Source organism: Danio rerio, chromosome 13 (assembly GCF_049306965.1).
Source record: "Danio rerio strain Tuebingen ecotype United States chromosome 13, GRCz12tu, whole genome shotgun sequence".
NCBI lineage: Eukaryota > Metazoa > Chordata > Actinopteri > Cypriniformes > Danionidae > Danio > Danio rerio.
In genome coordinates, this window is record NC_133188.1 from 47,201,046 (window position 1) to 47,220,868 (window position 19,823).

General features: G+C 35.9%; 2 protein-coding genes across 32 annotated transcripts in view; both read right to left on the reverse strand.

Moving 5' to 3' along the window:
• Window positions 1-11,687, reverse strand: part of ablim1a (actin binding LIM protein 1a) — a 97,526-nt gene extending 85,839 nt beyond the window's left edge. For 23 of the 30 annotated variants that reach the window (XR_012388339.1, XR_012388336.1, XR_012388334.1 and 20 more), the window contains exon 1: window positions 7,002-7,105. Coding sequence is in view for 3 of the 30 variants with exons in the window: in XM_073919110.1 (XP_073775211.1) it covers window positions 7,002-7,098 (97 nt within the window). In the remaining 27 variants the exon portion in view is untranslated. 30 annotated transcript variants of the gene reach the window in all.
• A 1,658-nt stretch (window positions 11,688-13,345) lies between these two features.
• fhip2a (FHF complex subunit HOOK interacting protein 2) overlaps window positions 13,346-19,823 on the reverse strand; it is a 31,287-nt gene continuing 24,809 nt past the window's right edge. Inside the window, exons 17-18 of one of the 2 annotated variants that reach the window (NM_001328189.1) lie at window positions 17,320-17,710; window positions 13,346-17,269 (exon numbers count right to left, since the gene is read on the reverse strand). In NM_001328189.1, coding sequence (NP_001315118.1) covers window positions 17,599-17,710 — 112 coding nt within the window. In that variant the 3' untranslated portion in view covers window positions 13,346-17,269; window positions 17,320-17,598. Of the gene's footprint in view, window positions 17,711-19,823 lie in introns of both variants that reach the window. The other variant, XM_073919140.1, reaches the window with a different exon arrangement.

Genomic DNA, 19,823 nt, shown 5'->3' on the forward strand with positions numbered 1-19,823 from the left:
TTTTCTTTTCGGCTTAGTCTTTTTTATTAATCCGGCAAATGAACAGCCAACTTATCCAGCATTTGGTTTACACAGTGGATCCCCTTCCAGCCGCAACCTATCACTGGGAAACATCCACACACACTCATTCACACACATACACTATGGACAATTTAGCCTACCCAATTCATCTGTACCGCATGTCTTTGGACTTTGGGGGAAACCGGAGCACCCGGAGGAAACCCATGTGATCACAGGGAGAACATGCAAACTCCACACAGAAACGCCATTTGACCCAGCCGAGGCTCGAACCAGCAACCTTCTAGTTGTGAGAACGTGCTACCCACTGCGTCACCGTGCAGCTCATAAGATATTTATATAATATCAAGAATAGAATATTATAATCAACGCATCTGCAAGTTTGTTTGGGTGCATGCAACACATATGTCATAAAAATGTCACAATTAGGATTTAGTAAATTATGAGATAAGCCCCACTAAGGAAGAAAGCCTAGAACTGCCCCTGTAAATAAAGCACATATGTCATATTTAATGTTTGCATATGAAGAGTTCAGAAGCAAAAACCTCTAAATGCAGTCTGAATTTTTCTCCATGCACTTTTCAAGAAAATTTACCTTGATAAAAACCAAAATATTGTCTAAAGTGACATTTATGAAAAAAAAGGCTATTTTATGTACCAGCTAATAACCTCATAATTACATATAAAATAAAACTTTTAAACCGAATCAGAGTATCCTGATAGAAAATGCTCATCTATAAGAAAAGAGGTCTGATGGATTTAGAGGGTTTTGCATCTGAACTCTGCATATGTCTTTTTAGGTGAACTTCTTTTTGGTGAACTTCTCTTCGGTCTCAAGATTTTGACTTTATAAGTCATAATTTTGACATTTCATAATTTCAAAGTTCTTAATTTTACTTGCTAAGACATAATTTTGGGCTTTTTAAGGCTTGATTTTTTTTTCTTACCTAGCGTAATTGGGTTTCCATATGATATTATAATATCAATAATTTGATCTCATACTCAAAATGCCCGCAAGTTTGCTTGGGTGAGTGCAAAAAATATGAAGTCATCATGACATTGGCGGAAGTTCGTTTTGAGCGTGCAAAATCTCATTATGGCTGGTGATGTGCTAGAGCTTCTGGTGTGAACCCGCAATAGTGTTGTTAACTAATGCTGAATTCATTCATTCATTTTCTTGTCGGCTTAGTGCCTTTATTAATCCGGGGTCGCCACAGCGGAATGAACTGCCAACTTATCCAGCAAGTTTTTATGCAGCGGATGCCCTTCCAGCCGCAACCCATCTCTCGAAAAAATCCACACACACACACACTCATACACTACGGACAATTTAGCCTACCCAATTCACCTGTACCGCATGTCTTTGGACTGTGGGGGAAACCGGAGCACCCGGAGGAAACCCACACAAAGGTAGGCAGAACATGCAAACTCCACACAGAAACGCCAACTAAGCCGAGGTTCGAACCAGGGACCTTCTTGCTGTGAGGTGACAGCACTACCTACTGCGCCACTGCCTCGCCCTATGCTGAATTCAATGGATTAAAAAAAAACACAGTAAAAATCTAATATTCATATTCATTTAATTCTAACCTGCTCTTTTTCACTCTAGTGGAAAATACATTAAGATATTTCATAAAATGACTGAAATTTGGCAACATGCACAGACTCTGTGAGAATAAAGACTCCTTTGAAAAATACTAAAAGATCTTCATTACAACTCTGAAAAGAGCCACAAAGTATGTTGGCAGATGCTGACAGATTTTATAACAGATTGCGGGGGATTAGAATATGCATGTAATCTTTAAACTATCAAATGCTGAACATCATTTACATGTCAACTGAAAATGAGATTTTATAGGGAGGGGAGAAGAGAGTGATGGAAATGGATGAAGGTTAGACGGGAGAAACAGGGATGAAGTTTTTCTTTCCTCGTGATGCTCTGAGTGATATTGGGCTTCATGAATAATAGAGCTCTGCTGTCTCCATTATATGGAGCTGTCTTCTGTTCTCTCTCTTTCACACGACTCGAGCACTAATCTGCCCTCAACAGGAAAAGCGTTTCAGAAAATGTCATGAAAAGGGCAATTTTAGATAAGTTATGTAACAAGATCGCTGTAAATATACTAACAATGGATGCTTGCATTAACTTTTAATGTAGTCCGCAATCCAGCTGTTTGTGAATGCAAAAGATCAAAGTGCGGAAATAAAAAGTTACTGTTAAAGAAAGAACGGGCTGAAACGAGTCATCAGTAATTCCAGTCCTACTTCTGCCACAAAATAATGTAGGTTTGTAATAGAGTGTCTTCATTGGCTGGCCAAAGAAATGATTAGTTGTTCACTTAAGAAAGTGAGTAACCCATTGCATTTAAAGCAGTTAGTTAACTTTACTTAAAAAGGTGAGTAAATCCATTGCTTTTAAAGTGATTAGTTGACTATAGCTGCGTCCCAAACGGCACACTATACACTATGCACTCATGTACTTACACACTCAACAGCATAGTATATGTATGTAGTGTCGTCCCAAATGGAGCACTAATGTTTTTTTACCAAGCGGAAATTCAACCCGTATCCCAGATGACGTTTGACGGTTGCCAAATTACTGAAATAAATGAACAAAGTACCAAATAATACCTGCCGTGAGTATTGCCGCATTCTCCACCGGGAGGCGCTATAATCCCTCTCATAAGAGAACTTCGCTTTCACCGGCCAAAATAAATAAAGTTATCCAACATATGCGCCCGATAGCTCTCCACTTCCGCTACATGAGCAAAACTGCGGCCATTGAGTGCGTGAAGTGTCCAACATTCCACACTTCATTTTACCGGCTGAATGAGTGCATCATCCGGGTAATTAAAGTGCACTTATTATTTTTAGAGTTTTCAGTGTAAACGCACTACTTACACTATTTATACTACAAAATGGCGTAAAATAGAGCATAAGTATGCGATTTGGGATGCTCCTTGTATCTAAAGAAGTGAGTATACTATTAGTATTAGTTGTGTTTACTTAAACATGCGATTATAAACCAACCAACATTGGCTTATTCTGAAAACATAGCAATAGAAGACTGCAAATTATGTATCCAGAAGTACGTATGGCTGCATTTCATCTTTAAATCGAATGCTACGGGGCGGTATGACGTCGTTACGTTTCGTGCTTACCAGCTGACCGCTTACCTCTATGTAGACGGCTTTTCTGCTGTTACCAGTTTGTCCAGTGGCTCAATGTGTACGTCAGAGGATTTGAGACACAGAGCGGAGTTGAGTGTAAAGACAGGGTTCGAGTCTGGTAAAGAACGGTTTCAGAAAGCAGGTAAAACAAAAGCCAAAAAATAAAATAAACAAGTAAATAACAGGGTGAGAATGTGGTAAAATCTGCAAACGTGGTAAAAATCAGGGGGCTTTTCTTTTTCTGGATTGCTTTTGAAAACACTGTCGATTTGGAAGTGGTTGGGCGCTGCAATCGGTGCTTTTTAAAACACCAGTTCTAAAATTTGTTGAGTCGGTGGTCGATCGGTTGGTCAGTCATTCAGTCAGTCAATAAGTCAGACATCTGCCGCCTTTAGTGGATTTGAGTGAGAAGAGCAGGCACGAATGGACCTTACGAAAAAAAATTGAGATCTCAAAAAGCAGACACAGTGGCCTCTGGCGGAGTCACGAAAACTAAAACTAAAGCGCTCTCCAGAAATATGTATAGGGGTAAGTAATCAGAATGAGCTTTCCCAGAGATGGGTTGCAGCTGGAAGGGCATCCGCTGCGTAAAACATGTGCTCGATAAATTGGCGGTTCATTCCACTGTGGCGACCCCTGATTCATAAAGGGACTAAGCCCCCCGCCAAAAATAAAGGAACGAATCAGAATGAGCCTGGGTTAAAACCAACTGTTTTAAAATGATTAAGTAAATGATTTATGTTCACAATTGTAAAATTTAAGTCAACTTAACAGTTCCTAGTTCCAACGGGTTTAGTCACTTTTTAAAGTAAAGTCAACTTATCACATTTAAAGCAGGGTTACACATTTTTTACAGTAAAGTAATTAATGGCTTTAAAAAGCATACTTTGACCCTCATATCTGGGACCTGATGATTTAGGTTTGTGGTGTCAACATGGCAAGATGACAGTTTTCTGGGCCACAAAAACAAATCCCCTTTTATACAAATAGAAAGACATATAGCATATTTGTAATATAATGAAAAAAAAAGTTCTTAAAATAAGACATAATAAATGTGTATATTAAATATTTTTTGAAATATGAAAAATAGACAGATCGAGACAGATGTGCAGATGGATGTTCCAGCTGTTTTTGTTTATGCCAAAGATGCTACATCACAGAACTTCACAAAAGAGGCTAACAGACTGAAGAGCTAACAAATACATTTATGTGACCCTGGACCACAAAACCAGTCACCAGTCCTTTCCATCTTAAACTGAGATTTATACGTCACCTGAAAGCTGTATAAATGCTTTTCATTGTTAATATAGTGGTAGAAAAAAACAACAACAGCTGTTTCGATATTTGAAAAAATGCTGAGAAAATCACATTTAAAGGTGTCTAAATTAATTTCATTGCACATTGCTAATAAAAAAATAAGTCACAAAAAGGACAATTTTAGTTAGGACAACAAGATGGAAATGTACCAACAATGGATGCTTGCATCAACTTTTAACGTAGTTCACAATCCAGCTTTTTGTGAATGCAAAAGATAAATTTAAATATTTTAAAGGTGTCTACATTAATTTCAATGCACATTATTAATCAAAAATAAGGTTTTGGGATATTTACAGCAAATAATTGACAAAATATCTTCATGAAACATAAGCTTTACTTAAAATTTTAAAGATTTTTGGCATAATAGAAAAATCTATCATTTTGACCCATTCAGTGTATGTTTGTCTATTGCCAAAACTCTACCCATACAACATACAATCCAGAGTCACATACAAAAGCAGTTGAGCACTAAAATCATCCAACCACTGATTTCAGATCAGCATCTGAGCAAAACACCATTGAATGTGAATGGATGGGCAGGACAGCATGTACTCTTCTTGTTTTAGATGATATGCCAAGCTCTCACCCTACATTAATTTTTAATATTCATATTTTTTTTCTTTCCATAGAGAGTTGAAGTCAAAATTATAAGCCCGCCTGAATTATTAGCCCCGCTGTACATTTTTACCCCAATTTCTGTTTAACGGAGAGAAGATTTATTTAACACATTTCTAAACATGATAGTTTTAATAACTCATCGCTAATAACTGATTTCTTTTATCTTTGCCATGAAGACAGTAAATAATATTTAACTAGATGTTTTTAGTATTCAGCTTAAAGTGACATTTAAAGGCTTAACTATGTTAATTAGGCAAGTTAGGGTAAACTGAATCTGAGTGTTTGTAAATATTATGCGGTTTAATAAGTGAAATCAACAAAAAATATAAAGTTTGTAGCTTTACATGAATATATGTTGTTTAGAATTCATCTGTGTTTATTCATTTACTCATTTTTTCATTTACATAATTATTCTACAATCTCAGACAAACTTTTTTGTACTCATATACAACATAACATAACCTTGTTTAATTTACAAAATAACATTTCAAATAAGAAGAGCATGCGGACTGAGAATAAGATGAGAATCAAATTATTAAAGTTAGTAATTGGTTCATTAACATCTGTTTTACAACAGTTTTTGAATTGTACAGAAACAAAGACAGCTGTGAACTGTAAAAATAACTGCTTTGTATGGATTTACTAATATAACAAGTAAAGCTGGTAATTAGGCATATCATTTGTTCTGTAGACAATCAAGAATATACCGTTCAAGTAAGAATTATTAGCCCCTGAATTATTAGCCCCCCTGTTTAATTCTTCCCCAATTTCTGTTTAACAGAGATTTTTTTCAACACGTTTCTAAACATAATAGTTTTAATAACTCATTTCTAATACCTGATTTTATTTTATCTTTTCCATGATGACAGTAAATAATATTTTTATTATTATATTTTGTTAGGGGTTTTCACCTTTATTTTTGAAAGGACAGTAGGGAGAATTGACAGGAAAGCATGAGGAGCAGAGAAAGGGGAAGGATCGGCATAGGACCGCGAGGCGGAATCGAACCCGGGTCGCCGCGAGCACCGGAGTGCAAGTGTCGACGCACTAACCACTACACCACTGGCTCTATACAGCTTAAAGTGACATTTAAAGGCTTAACTAGGTTAATTAGGTTAACTAGCCAGGTTAGGTAATTAGGCAAGTTATTGTATAACGATGGTTTGTTCTGTAGACTGTCGAAGAAAAAAAATTAGCTTAAGGGGCTAATATTTTGTCCCTAAAATGTTTTTTTTTAATTAAAAACTGTTTTCATTCTAGCAGAAACAAAACAAATAAGACTTTCTCCAGAAGAAATAACATTATCAGATATGCTGTGAAAATTTCATTGCTCTGTTAAACATTATTTAGGAAATATTAAAAAAAAAGAAAAAAATTCAAAGGGGGCTAATAATTCTGACTTTGACTGTATATATTGCATAAGGGGGCAAATAATGTTGACCTTAAAATGCTTTAAAATATTAAAAACTACTTTTATTCTAGCCATAATAAAACAAATAAGATTTTCTGCAAAAAATAAATACTGTGAAAATTTCCTTCCTCTGTTTAACATCAATTGGGAAAAATTTGGGGGAAAAAATCACGGATGGGCGAATAATTTTGGCTTCGACTGTCTCGTCCATATTCTCTATACAGTAAACACACTGGTTTGCTGTTTCTTCTTTGCAGCGCAGCACACAGCCAATTAGCTACAAATAAATACACCATTAAGGTTAGAGTGAAAATGCACCAATCACCTCCCGAAAACTGATCCAGCATCAGTTCCAGCACACAAATCAGAGACAACTCCCTTTCAGAGGAAAACAAAGGCACAACGCATCCAGCAGAGACAAACACATAAATCACTCAGAGCATAAAACCAGCCAAATCTGCGCTTACCATCCAGTCCAAAGCAGGACGTGATTTTCTGGGCGTAGTTGCACAGTCCATCATAAGGAGGCTGTTTTTGCTGGTGCACTGCACTCTTCTCCCCCATCTCTACTGACGAACATACACAAACTCATACCCTTCCAGACTAACAGGACGGCCCCGGCAGGACCTTCTGAGGCTGCGTCCTCATCAATAATTCACATTCGCACGCGGGCCACATGCACACGCGCACAGCAGACTCAGGAAAGTGCTGAGACGGAGAGTCCTCGCTGCATGTGTTCTGCTGTCCGGACTGAGAGGAAGAACAGCAGGAGGAGGAGATTCAGGTTACCGCGGCAGCCGTTGTCAAGGATAGGCTGGTGATGCTGCAGTCTAACAGGTAGAAAAAGTCGGCCGTTCCTGGCGCAGAGCGGGGCGGGGCATTTACGGGACGAGCAGAACAGAGATGCAACAACACACACACAAACACACACACAAACACATACAGTTGAAGTCAAAATGATTAACCCTCCTGTGAATTTTTTCTAATATTTCCCAATTGATGTTTAACAGAGCGAAGAATTTTCCACAGTATTTCCTATATTTTTTCTACTGAAGAAAGTCTTATTTGTTTTATTTCGGCTAGAGTAAAAGCAGTTTTTAAAGCTATTTTAAGGTAATTAAATTAGGTATTTTTTTTCCAGATTGTCTACAGCAGTGGTTCTCAAACTGTGGGCTTCCTTCTAGTGGTACGCGGAAGAAATGGGTAAATACTTCACAACGCAATCTCACGGCAATTCGTAACTTTTTGATTTAGCGGCTAATTCGTATGAATTCGTACGATCTAATTTGTACAATTTAGTATGGTTTGCCCATCACCCAATGACGGTTGGGGTTAGGGGTGGAGCTAGGTGCCATGCCTCCTTTTTAAAATCCTACATTTTCGTACGACTGACTGACTGTATGAATTAGCCACTAAACTGACAAAATGTAAAATTTTTACGTTTCCTCGTGAGATCAGGCTTTACAAATGTGTTAAATGTGTGCTTATAGTTGCGTAAAATAATGTGTTTTATAAATAAAGTTATTTATTTTATAAAGCAGCGTGACATTCGGTTTAAATTGTTACCTCAGATCTAACCTAATTAATTTGTATGTGATTCAAATGGCTTGGGACTCAGAACATAGACTCAAGTAACTTTTCCATGATTGAAGCTTAGAGGTAGAATATAATCAAAGCTAGTATCCGTGTGCACATGTAACCCCGCCGTTCCAACACCACCCATTTTTTCTCTTTTTATTTAATTTTTTAAATATTTCCAAAATGATGTTTAACAGAGCAAAAAAAATTTCACAGTATGTCTGATAATATTTTATTCTTTTGAAGACAGTCTTTTTCCCAGAGATGGTGCTGGATAAGTTGGCGGTTCATTCCGCTGTGGCGACCCTAGATTAATAAAGGGACTAAGCCGACAAGAAAATGAATGAATAATTGAATGCAGAAAATATTTTTGTCTTATTTTGGCTAGAATAAAAAGTTAAAAAAAAATTTTAAACACCATTTTAAAGACAAAATTATTAACCTCTTTAAGCTATATTTGTTTTCGATAGTCTACAGAACAAACCATCGTTATACAATAACTAATTAACCTAACCTGCCTAGTTAACCTAATTAACCTAGTTAAGCTTTTAAATGTCACTTTAAGCTGTATAGAAGTGTCTTGAAAAATGTCTAGTCAAATGTTATTTACTGTCATCATGGCAAAGATAAAATAAATCAGTTATTAGAAATGAGTTATTAAAACTATTATATTTAGAAATGTGCTGCAACAAAATCTTCAGGGGGCTAATAATTCTGACTCTAACTGTATATACATGTTGGACCGATTAGAATTGATTATACAAAAAATACAGTGGGGTCAGTTCGGATGTAGCACAGTGCTTAGTAAATGATCTACTTTTTAGTAAATACACAGTTAAACAATATTCTAATTATGAGCGTTAATGTTAAGCTAATATTATGCCAACTCGTGACAAATTAAACAATGCATGGGAAAGGGCTTTGGTTGCCGTGTTAGTTGCGGTGCACTATGCAACAAGCTATTGTAAACAAGCTAATGTTAACAAGATAAGTAATATTTTAATCGCTAGTATAGCAAATTCATGGGAAATTACATCAGTAATCAGCGTTTTTATCGCAAATGAGTCAACTACAACTACATTAAAGAGAATCACTTCAATGAAAGTGACACTTGTATTAAATCTAATGCCAATTCATAGATTTTTAGTAGTTTAATTTAAAAAAATAAGATATTTTTGCAATTAAGCATACATTTTTAATATTTAAGAAACATCGTAGGTGTGACTGTGTTTTCCCAAAGTGGAACATGCTGAAAGTACGGCTCGCAAATGCAGTGCTGATATGCAGGGCTGATCAGCCCTTTACAGTTCACTCATTGAACATGGGAACATGGCCATCGCTCAATAATACAGACGGATATATTGATTCACCTATAAGAGCTACAGCATTAAAACGACAAAGTGCTGAGCTGTGGGAAACCAAACCACTCGAATATTCCGCAAACCTCAGTTGCACCATTAATATCTTTTTATCTGTATTTAATGGTTACGCATTTTTATAATCTGCCATTACTCTGTGCAGGTAATGTGTTATAACTTATGAAACACCCACTTCCAATATTCATGTAGAAATCTTCGAGCGTTGCTTAGTAAATGAGCTACCAGAGAATTTGATGATACATCAAAAAACACAAAAAAATACATTTATTTTATCTACAAAGTAAAACACAAATGTGCTAACCATAGCATAACTATCACAGAACGCTCTTTAAGGTTACCATATAGTTTCTATTTAGTTTTAAGAACCAAACAAGAGAGAAAGAACGCTCTAGGAACCCATTTAGAAATCTAATATACTGTATGGCAATATATTTAATTCATTCATTTTCTTTTCAGCTTAGTCCCTTTATTAATCTGGGGTTGCCACAGCGAAATGACTTATCCAGCACGTTTTTACGCAGCGGATGCCCTTCCAGTCGCAACCCATCTCTGGGAAACATCCACACACACTCATTCATACTCATACACTACGGACAATTTAGCCTACCCAACTCACCTGTACCGCATGTCTTTGGACTGTGGGGGAAACCGTAGCACCCAGAGGAAACCCACACAAACGCAGGGAGAACATGCAAACTCCACACAGAAACGCCAACTGACCCAGCGACCTTCTTGCTGTGAGGCGACAGCACTACCTACTGCGCCACCGCAATATACTTCATATATGACATAAAAGTTCATATTTGGATTTCACATGTGTAAAATATGTCATAAAGGAAACATATTTAAAAATATTGGAAAAATAGCTGTTTACATATATATTTTTCCAATCATTTGGTTCTATAGCCTGTATTAGATATATAATTTTCATAAACGGCCATATATAAACATATATACACATAGCTAATACATTTGAACATATATGCACATATTTGTAATATCAATGGTTGAAAAATATATATGTAAACAGATATTTTTTGCAATATTTTGGCAGAGCCTGTATCATCCAAATTAGAACTTGTATGTCATATATTTAATTTGCATATATTGCCATATATTGTACCTACAAAATTTTTAAATGGGAACATTCTTTGTAGGCTATTATTATTATTATTTTAGTAACCAAAAATGAATCTTAATGAAACGTGTTGGGGAGGTTTTTAAGCTACAACTAAAAGACAACCAAGAGAACATTCCGGAAACGTTCTTCTAACCTAGAGGAATTGCTCTATTCACGTAAAGAAAATAAAAAAAATCCTGATAACCTATAATATACACTCTGGGAACATTTGCAAACCACAAATTAACGTTCCAATAAAATCCACAGAGGATTTCTCAACACACATGAACTCTCCACTAGTCCCTGATAATAAATAAAGCCATAAAATGACTCCAACTTGCTTCAACACACCTGTGATGGTTATAGAAAGCGGGGTGCCCAACGGTCCTGCAAAGTTTTGTTCCCCAATCCGACACACCTGGGCTAGCTAATCAAGAAATGTCCTGGCAGGTGTGTTGAGGCAAGTTGAAGCTAAACTGCAGGACATCGATCGGCTCTCCAGGAACGAGTTTGGGCACTCCTAGCTAGCCCAGGCGTGTCTGAAACTTGCAGGGCACATCTCTGATATTAATAACACTAACTTTAGTGCCATCTGTTGGTTTAATGAAGCAAATTCATCCTTTCTCTTCCCAAACGCTGTTACAATTTTTAACTGATGGCAGTTTGTTTTTTAAACCTTCACAGAAAAACTATACATTATGACCGTCTGTCAGCCTTGGATTTCTTTACTAAACCAAGTTTGAGTTATTTAATAATCGATGTTATATTGTGGATAATCGATGTTGTATTGTGGATGGGAGTTCCAGAGGAGATGCAAATGGATTTTCATTCCGCAACAGTGATCAAGTTAATGATAAGCGCTTACATTCTGCAGCATGAGCAGGTGAGGACGATGACTGGAGTAAATGGACATACTGTAAAAACGATGATGATAATGATGCATGAATGTCCCACAAACTCACCGCGTACAGACATTCCTGAAACACCGTGTCCCGGTCCGGACGGGAATCTGATTAGAGAATCGGTTCCAGCCCGTACGGCGATGATGACGCGCACGAGCATGAGCTTATCTTTAAAGAGCTAGAATAGGCTATTGTTAGACCACGTCATTTGTAATTGTATTATACAGATTTTATACATCCAAAGGTCAGAATAAACATTAATATTACACCATTATTTTTTAAATATTAAAGTAACTTGCATTTATTGTTTTCTTTTCTATTAAAATCACTTTAATGAATGTATTTTGGTGCATATTTGACTAAGTCAACATAGAATCAAAATTATTTTTTTTTACAGCTGTTCACATTAATTTAATATTTATGTCTATATAATTTCAGCTGTTATTTTTTTCACCCCTGACTTTTTTTGCTTTCAGGGACTTTGATGTGGAGGCTGAAGTATGAGAAGGAGCGCTATCCTGCTGAAGAATTTGCCCTCTCCTGTGGTTTGTAATGTAATGGGTGTGTGCGAGAGATCAGCAGAGTGGATACCTCAGGCTGTTGATGTTGCCATCCACTCTGCTGACCTCTCGCACGCCCCCATACTGAATGTAACCCCAAACCATGATTTTTCCTTCACCAAACATGATTGATTTCTGTGAGAATCTTGGGTCCATGTGGGTTCCAATATGTCTTCTGCAGTATTTGTGATGATTAGGATGCAGTTTAACAAATTCATGCATGGGAAAACTTTACTTTCTGCCACTTTTACAAATGATCAACTAGAGGTCAAGTTATTGTTGCTTTTACCACTGGTATTGACTACAAGACTTTTGTTAGGTAGTGAATGTTTAAAGGCTTGTGATAGCATTTACATACTGCAACCCTCTGATGATATGAAGAGTTTTTGTTTTGTTTTTTTTGTATTTTTATGTCACTTTGGATGAAAGCGTCTGCTAAGTGAGTCAATTTAAATTTAAAATATGATTCCTGTGGTCTTACTTATAAAATGTTGTGTAGAAACCTTCCTAAAAATGAATGTTTGACAAAATAACTGTTGGCAGGAAGGGCATCCGCTGCATAAACCAAACGCAAGAGTAGTTGGTGGGTTATTCTGCCATGGTGATCCCTGATAAATCAGGACCTAAAGTGAAGGAAAATGAATGAAATAATGTCTCATATGATGATTTAAAATGGTTCAATGAAGTCAATATTTCGGTTAAGTGTTTTTTACTTAGATTTTACTTACAGCTGCAGACATTCTCCTATCAAGTTTGTTTTTTTAGATGACAACTTTTTGCATAGGAAGTTACGTACACACAGTTCCACCCTCATTTTGTGTTTCCTCCATATTATACATTTAAAAATAAAAAAATAATAATAATAATTAAAAGGCGACACAATGGCTGTGGTTAGCACTGTCAATTCTGAGCAGGAAGGTCGCTAGTTCGAATCCCAGCTGGACAAGTTGGCAATTCTGTGTGGAGTGTGCATGTTCTCAACTTGTTAGTGTGGGTTTCCGGATTCCCCCAGTCCAAAGACATGCACTATAGGTGAATTGAATAAACTAAATCATTCGTAGTGTATATGTGTGTGAGAATAAGTGTATGGATGTTTCCCAATGTGTAAAAAAAAAAAAAAAAAAAAAAAAAAACATATGCTGGAATAGTTGGCGGTTCATTCTGCTGTGGCAAGCTTTGAAATAGAGACCAAGCCAAAGGAAAATAAATGAATGAATAATGAAAAAAAATTTAACATAGGAAGAATAAATCGCACAGCAAAACCATCCAAAATCTGAAGAAAGCAAAGGTTTTAATTGGGACGGAGTGAAGGGAAGTAAAGAAAGTCAAAGGCAACAACAAACCTCATTAGAGAGATTCACTATAGCCCAGCAGAATCGAGCAACTGAGATCACATGACATTTCATCCCTAAAATGATACCCGATGAAAGCCGTCGTCTAAAAAGTGTCGCATAGTGACACCATGGCAGTGGATTCAACAGTAGATTCCTCCTGACAGCTGAAAGAGCTACATCTGTATAAATAATGGGTATAAAGCAGTAAAGCAGAACAGTGATAGGGTCAAAGCAGATGAATTACATACTTAGAAAAATTAAAGAGAAAGAGCAGAATCTTTTTACATTGTTTTACAAGCTTTCTTTAAAAAATAAAATGAACCATTAAACTAAAGACCAATTTTCTTAGGCAAATAAAACAAAATAATGAGGTTATTGAGTGTAACCAATTGCTGCATTTAAAATAAGGCATCACAAATTTCCCCATAAATAAAAAGCAAAAAAAAAATTTAAACGTAATGGCAGATTGGATTGAAATTTGCTTTCTTCTGCTGCATATGAACAAATATGACCTTGCATGCATTTCACACCAGACATCACTACTGTTTTTACTGTACATTTGTATGTATATATACATATATATATATATACACATCGTTCTTGGTATAAAATGTGCATGATCAAGAATAACATAAAAAAGACGCACTGTTTTTCTTTATGAAACACCAATGCATTTGCCATGATGATAAATCCTTTGGTTGTCAAAGAAAAAACTATTTAAAAGACAGACGTTTAGGTTTCCCCCACATGTAAAATGGAAAAACAGACACGAGTGTGCAAGTCTTGACAATGAACACAAATGGTGACACAATGCCGGCTTCAACAGGATAGTTCACCCAAAACATTGAGCCACATTCAGTCACAAACCTGTTTTTGTTTTCCTGTTGAACACTAAAGAAGATATTTAGAAAAATGCTGAAAACCTATTTAGTCAATTGTATTTGTTTTTCCTAAGTTTACAGGTTTCAACCATTTCGGTTTGGGATTTTGGGTGAACAATCCCTTTTAAACACACTTTTATGGATGGAAGATGAAAGGTAATGTTCGAGACACAGAAATCCAAACCCTGTAAAGACCAAGCCACCATAGATTTTGAAAAAAGCCCTGAAAGCAATCTCTCTGAAATTAAAATGAAAATCCCAACCCCCGTTTCAAGCTGTGCCCTTTCTCTGCCAAATGTACAGTGTGTGCATTTAGCACAGCATGTCCTTTACAAAGAGCAGATGAAGAATCAGCCTGATGAATAACACTATTGCTGGTAGAATTCCATACTGACACAAAATGCAATTGTATAACGGTATCCCCTGTAAGGAAGCAGATAAACTAACCTAGATGATCATTTCTGAGCTTTAAAAGGAATATTTCATGCAAAAAATAAAACAAAACATTCTCTTTTCTATACAAAAATGGGAATTTTTACTACCAAGCACCACAAAAGAGATCCTGTGCATTATATTCCAAGCCTTTTTTAAGAAACACTCCGCTTTGTTTGTTGAAAATAGGCTACTACAACTCTCCTTAAGTTAAACAGTTGAGTTTTACCATTTTTGTATTCATTTAGTCAATCTTGGGGTCTGACAGGAGCACTTTTAGCTTAGCTTAGCATAGATCATTGAATCAGATTAGACCATTAGCATCTCACTTAAATGACAAGAGTTTTGATCATTTAAAGCTGGACTCTTCTGAATTTACATTGTGTACTTGGACCAACAGAATCTGAGAAGTTGCTATTTTCTAGGCTGATATAGCTAGAAACTATGCTTTCATTCTGGCTTAATAAATCAAGCAACATTGCTGCAAGTGTAGTTACCAGCCATAATGACCTAAAAAATAGCAACAGTTCATTTTATGTCAGTGTTGCAATGAAATTACAGAAAAATCAAGCTGTAAATAGAAGAATTATCAAATCTCTTTGGCAATTTTGGGCGAGATGCTAATGGTCAAATCTGATTCAATATATGCTAAGCTAAGCTAAAAAGGTTATAAATTAAAAAAAATAGGCTCCTTTTACAACTCCCTAAAAGTTAAACAGTTGAGTTTTACATTTTTTAAATTCCAATCAGTCAATCTCCAGGTCTGACAGGAGCACTTTTAGCTTAGCTTAGCATAGATTATTAATTCAGATTAGACCATTAGCATCTTGCTTAAATGACAGAGTTTTGATAACTTTCCTATTTAAAGCTGGACTCTTCTGAAGTTACATTGTGCTATTGGACTGACAAAACATGAAAAGTTACGATTTTAGCTTTCATTCCGGCGTAATAATTTAAGAAACATTGCTGCGCGTCTAGTTTTTAGCCATAATGATCTAAAAAATAGCAAAAGTTCATTTTATGTCAGTGTTGCAACAAAATTACAGGAAAATCAAGTTTTAAATATCAAATCTCTTTAGTGACTTTTGAGCGAGATGCTAACGGTCTAATCCGATTCAATAATCAACGCTACACTAAAATAAAAAGGTTTTAAATTTATTAAATAACGCTCATTTTACATCTCCTCTAGATTTAAACAGTTTTAGTTTATCTGAGAGTTTTACCATTTTTGAATTCACTCAGCCAATCTCCAGGTCTGACAGGAGCACTTTTAGCTTAGCTTAACATAGATCATTAAATCAGATGAGACCATTAGCATCTCGCTTAAATGTCAAGAGTTTTGATGACTTTCCTATTTAAAGTTAGACTTTTCTGAAGTTACATTGTGCACTTGGACTGACAAAATTATGAAAAGTTACAATTTTAGCTTTCATCCTGGCGTAATAAATCAAGGAACATTGCTGTGAGTCTAGTTTCTAGCAATAATGAACAAATTCAAAATTTCAAATTCTTTAAATAGGAAAATTATCGAATATCTTTGGCCATTTTTGGGAGAGATGCTAATGGTCTAATCTGACTCCATGATCTATGCTAAGCTAAGCTAAAAGTGCTCTCGCTAGATCAAGAGATGGGCTAAATGGATTCAAAAGTCAACTGCTTAACTATAGGGCATATGTAAAAGGATCCTATCTAAATAATAATAAGTGAAGCGTTCCTTTAAAATCATCCAGTAGACTTAGAATAAAGTGCACAAAATGTAAGGTGCTTTTTGCGTCCATTTGCATTCATCCGTATTGCATGAAAAAGAGCGTCCAGGACATTCGTCTCTTTCACAGAGGAAAAATGAAGTTACATTTTAGGTGAACTATTCCTTTAAAACTATTTTTCTATAATAATCAGTAATAAATACATGATGATACAAGATGAAGGACACAGCTACTGTCTAGCTGAGACCAAGGCACACACACACATAACATATGTCAAGTTAAACAACTAAAATAGTTTGGAAACACTGTCGGGATCATGAAGGACAAACAGCTCTCTGCACCAGTGGAAACCGGTTTGAGTGCAAAATGTGCGCAGTCTCAAATCAATCCAGTCCGCATCGCATTTGGTTCAGTTCACTTTAAAAATAATACACCAAGAAAAGAAAAAAAACGAGAGAGGATTTTGGTTTTAAAAACTTGGTTTGTTTTCGGATACTCCAATTACTTAAAAGCTTCGAGTCCTGAGTTGATATAATTTTTCATTATAAAGGAACTTTTGTGTTTCTGCTCACAGACAGTTTTTTTTTCTCAGAAGAAGAACGACAGACTAAATTATCTAAAGTAATTGATACTGTATCTAAAGTATTTGATACTGCAAATGACAAACGATATTCATTAATTAAATATTTAACTTAACATGTCTTGACTTTTTTCCTTTAATTAATTGAATCAAACTGAAGTCATTTCTCACTTTTAGACCTAATTTGTGTGGCATTATCATCCTGTACTCGTGGAGTTTATATTTATATATATATATATATATATATATATATATATATATATATATATATATATATATATATATATATATATATATATATATATATATATATAAATAACTAAATCCTCTCTCCGTGCTCCACATGGGCTGTTCAATGAGTTATAATTCACTCGTCCTGTTATAAACTGCTACACTCTGATGCCTTTAGAAAACAGCTTTCTCAGTCATAGTTACTGAAACATCCCAGAGAAAACACGAATGAAGCATCCTTGAATGTGATTCCCCCGCAGGCATCGTTCTGGATGAGTGCAGTTGGGTTAGTCGTTCTGTCATCCACCTCCTTTTATCTGTTTATTCGTCTGTTTGTGTCCGGAGTACAGTGTTGTGCGGATCATGGGGAGGTCGAGGCAGACGCATGAAACTTCACAAACGCAATCGCCGCCAGCTCTTTGCAGAACTCCTCCAAAACAATGACGCCTTCCAGCAAAGTCACATGATCGACACTGCAAGACAAAGATGAAGCTCTTCATTACTCAAAAACAAATAGATAGATCAAAAATCACAATGACTCAAAATTAAAGGGAGAGATCACCCAAAACTGAGAATATTGTCATCATTAACTTACTCTTCACTTCTGTTGTACACAAACGAAGATATTTAAAAGAATGCTGGAAATCTGTACCCATTGACTTCCATGGTATTTGTTTTTCCTACTGTGGATGTCAGTGGTTCCATGTTTTCAGCTTTTTTTGGTTGTCAAGATAACTTCCTTTGTGTTAAACAAAAGAAAGAAACTCATAAAGGTTAATAACAACTTGAGGATAAGTACATCTTAGGGTAAACTGTGCCTTTATTTATTTATTATTTTATTTATTGCCACTTTAGCAACTTATGGCTATTTTGTGGCAAAATGGACATACATAAATATTACATGATAAAAACAAATTCGTATTACACAAAAAAGTTACTTAGACAAATATATAAAATGTAAATAGATAAAATTCACACAAAAAAATGATTCAAAGTTAAATATGATTTTTCTGTTCAATTTAAATTTAAAAATAATTTAAGATTTTTCCTGGTGGTTCCTTTTTAAAAATGTCCATCAAAGTACTCTCCTTATAAAAAATTGTCTAATGGAATTTAAACTTCTACATTCCAACAAAGAAATGTTTTATGGTAAGAGCAGTCTGACAGTAATGAAATTTAGATGATTCTTCGTTATTCCATAAAAATAAATGTGTCAACCTAGAATGTCCAATTCAACATCTGTTATAGAGCGTCTGATCATGCCTGGTCTCAAAATTATAATTTGCTAAATGTCTTTCATTTATTTTCGGGCTAATTTTATGTTATTTATTATTTATGCAGTTGTCCCATTCCCTCTGCCATGATTTGTTTATGTACAAATTGATTGTAGGTTTCAAGTCCTCAGGAGGAATAAAAAATTCAATCACATTCAAGGAGATCTAGTATTGTCATTTTCTACATACATCTAAGCGACGTTTAGGTTGCCGATTTGTCATTGTTTATATGCTCAACAGAAAGGACTGTGATTGGCTGTGAAGGTCATCAGTTCACCGAACCCACTGCTGTTTACTGTATGTAACCACAGATACAGGGACACTGCAGTTTTTCAAAGTCACGTCTATCAGCTGGTTTGTCTGACATACGAGTGATCCGCTGATGAATCACGGCTTTAAAACACTCCAGTGTCCCTGGTTACATGCAGTAAACAGCAGTGAGTTCGGTGAACCGATGACCTTCACAGACAATCACAGTCATTTCTGTTGAGCACATGAACACAACAGTGAAAATAAGAGCTTTTTAAGAACGTGCACTCAAATGTTAGCAGGAAATGGACGTTTTTAAAATTTCAGTACTGATCAGTATTAAATTCCAGTATCGTGACAGACCTAACTCTAGTTATTGTTTTCTGAAGCAAAATATCACAATAGTGGGTGGGGACAACCAGCTCATTTCCATTTAAAGGCACATGCACCAAAACAGCTAGAATTGACCCTTTGCTAAGCCACACCCAAAAACCGCCACCCACCAATAGTGGCTTAGCAACCGTAGCTACGCACAGGGCCTCTGTCAAGCTTAAGAGCGAGAGGAAACAAGCCAAAGCGTTGTGCATATGAACAGTGCAAATCTGACAGCCGGTATCCTAAAAGTTTGGACGGGGTGGTGGAATTATTTCCCTTTTCAAAACCAAAAACCCAAGAGGAGAAATGCCAGCGTGGATCATGCTCTGTGAGGGGCGCTAAAGGAGCGGAGTTAGGTTGGTTTTGTTTTGATATTCCTGACACATTAAGTAATAAACCAACAGCAAAAACTAACACACCTCTTACCCTAAACAGATCTAAACTGTGTTTCCTACAAAAATACAAAGCAGGTTAGGTTCCCAGCTGTCTTTTTTTTTTTTTTTTTTTATTTTTTTTTGCTCGATATTATGAGCACTGCTCCGTTTAAGCCTTCGCCATAGAAGTCCTACTAATAGCGAACAAACATACTGACAGTAATAGGTAACTTACTGTACATTGTTATGGGTCAATGATGCTAATATTTAGCACAAATCCATCAATTTCCCCTTTCTGGCTGTTCTTTCTGTAA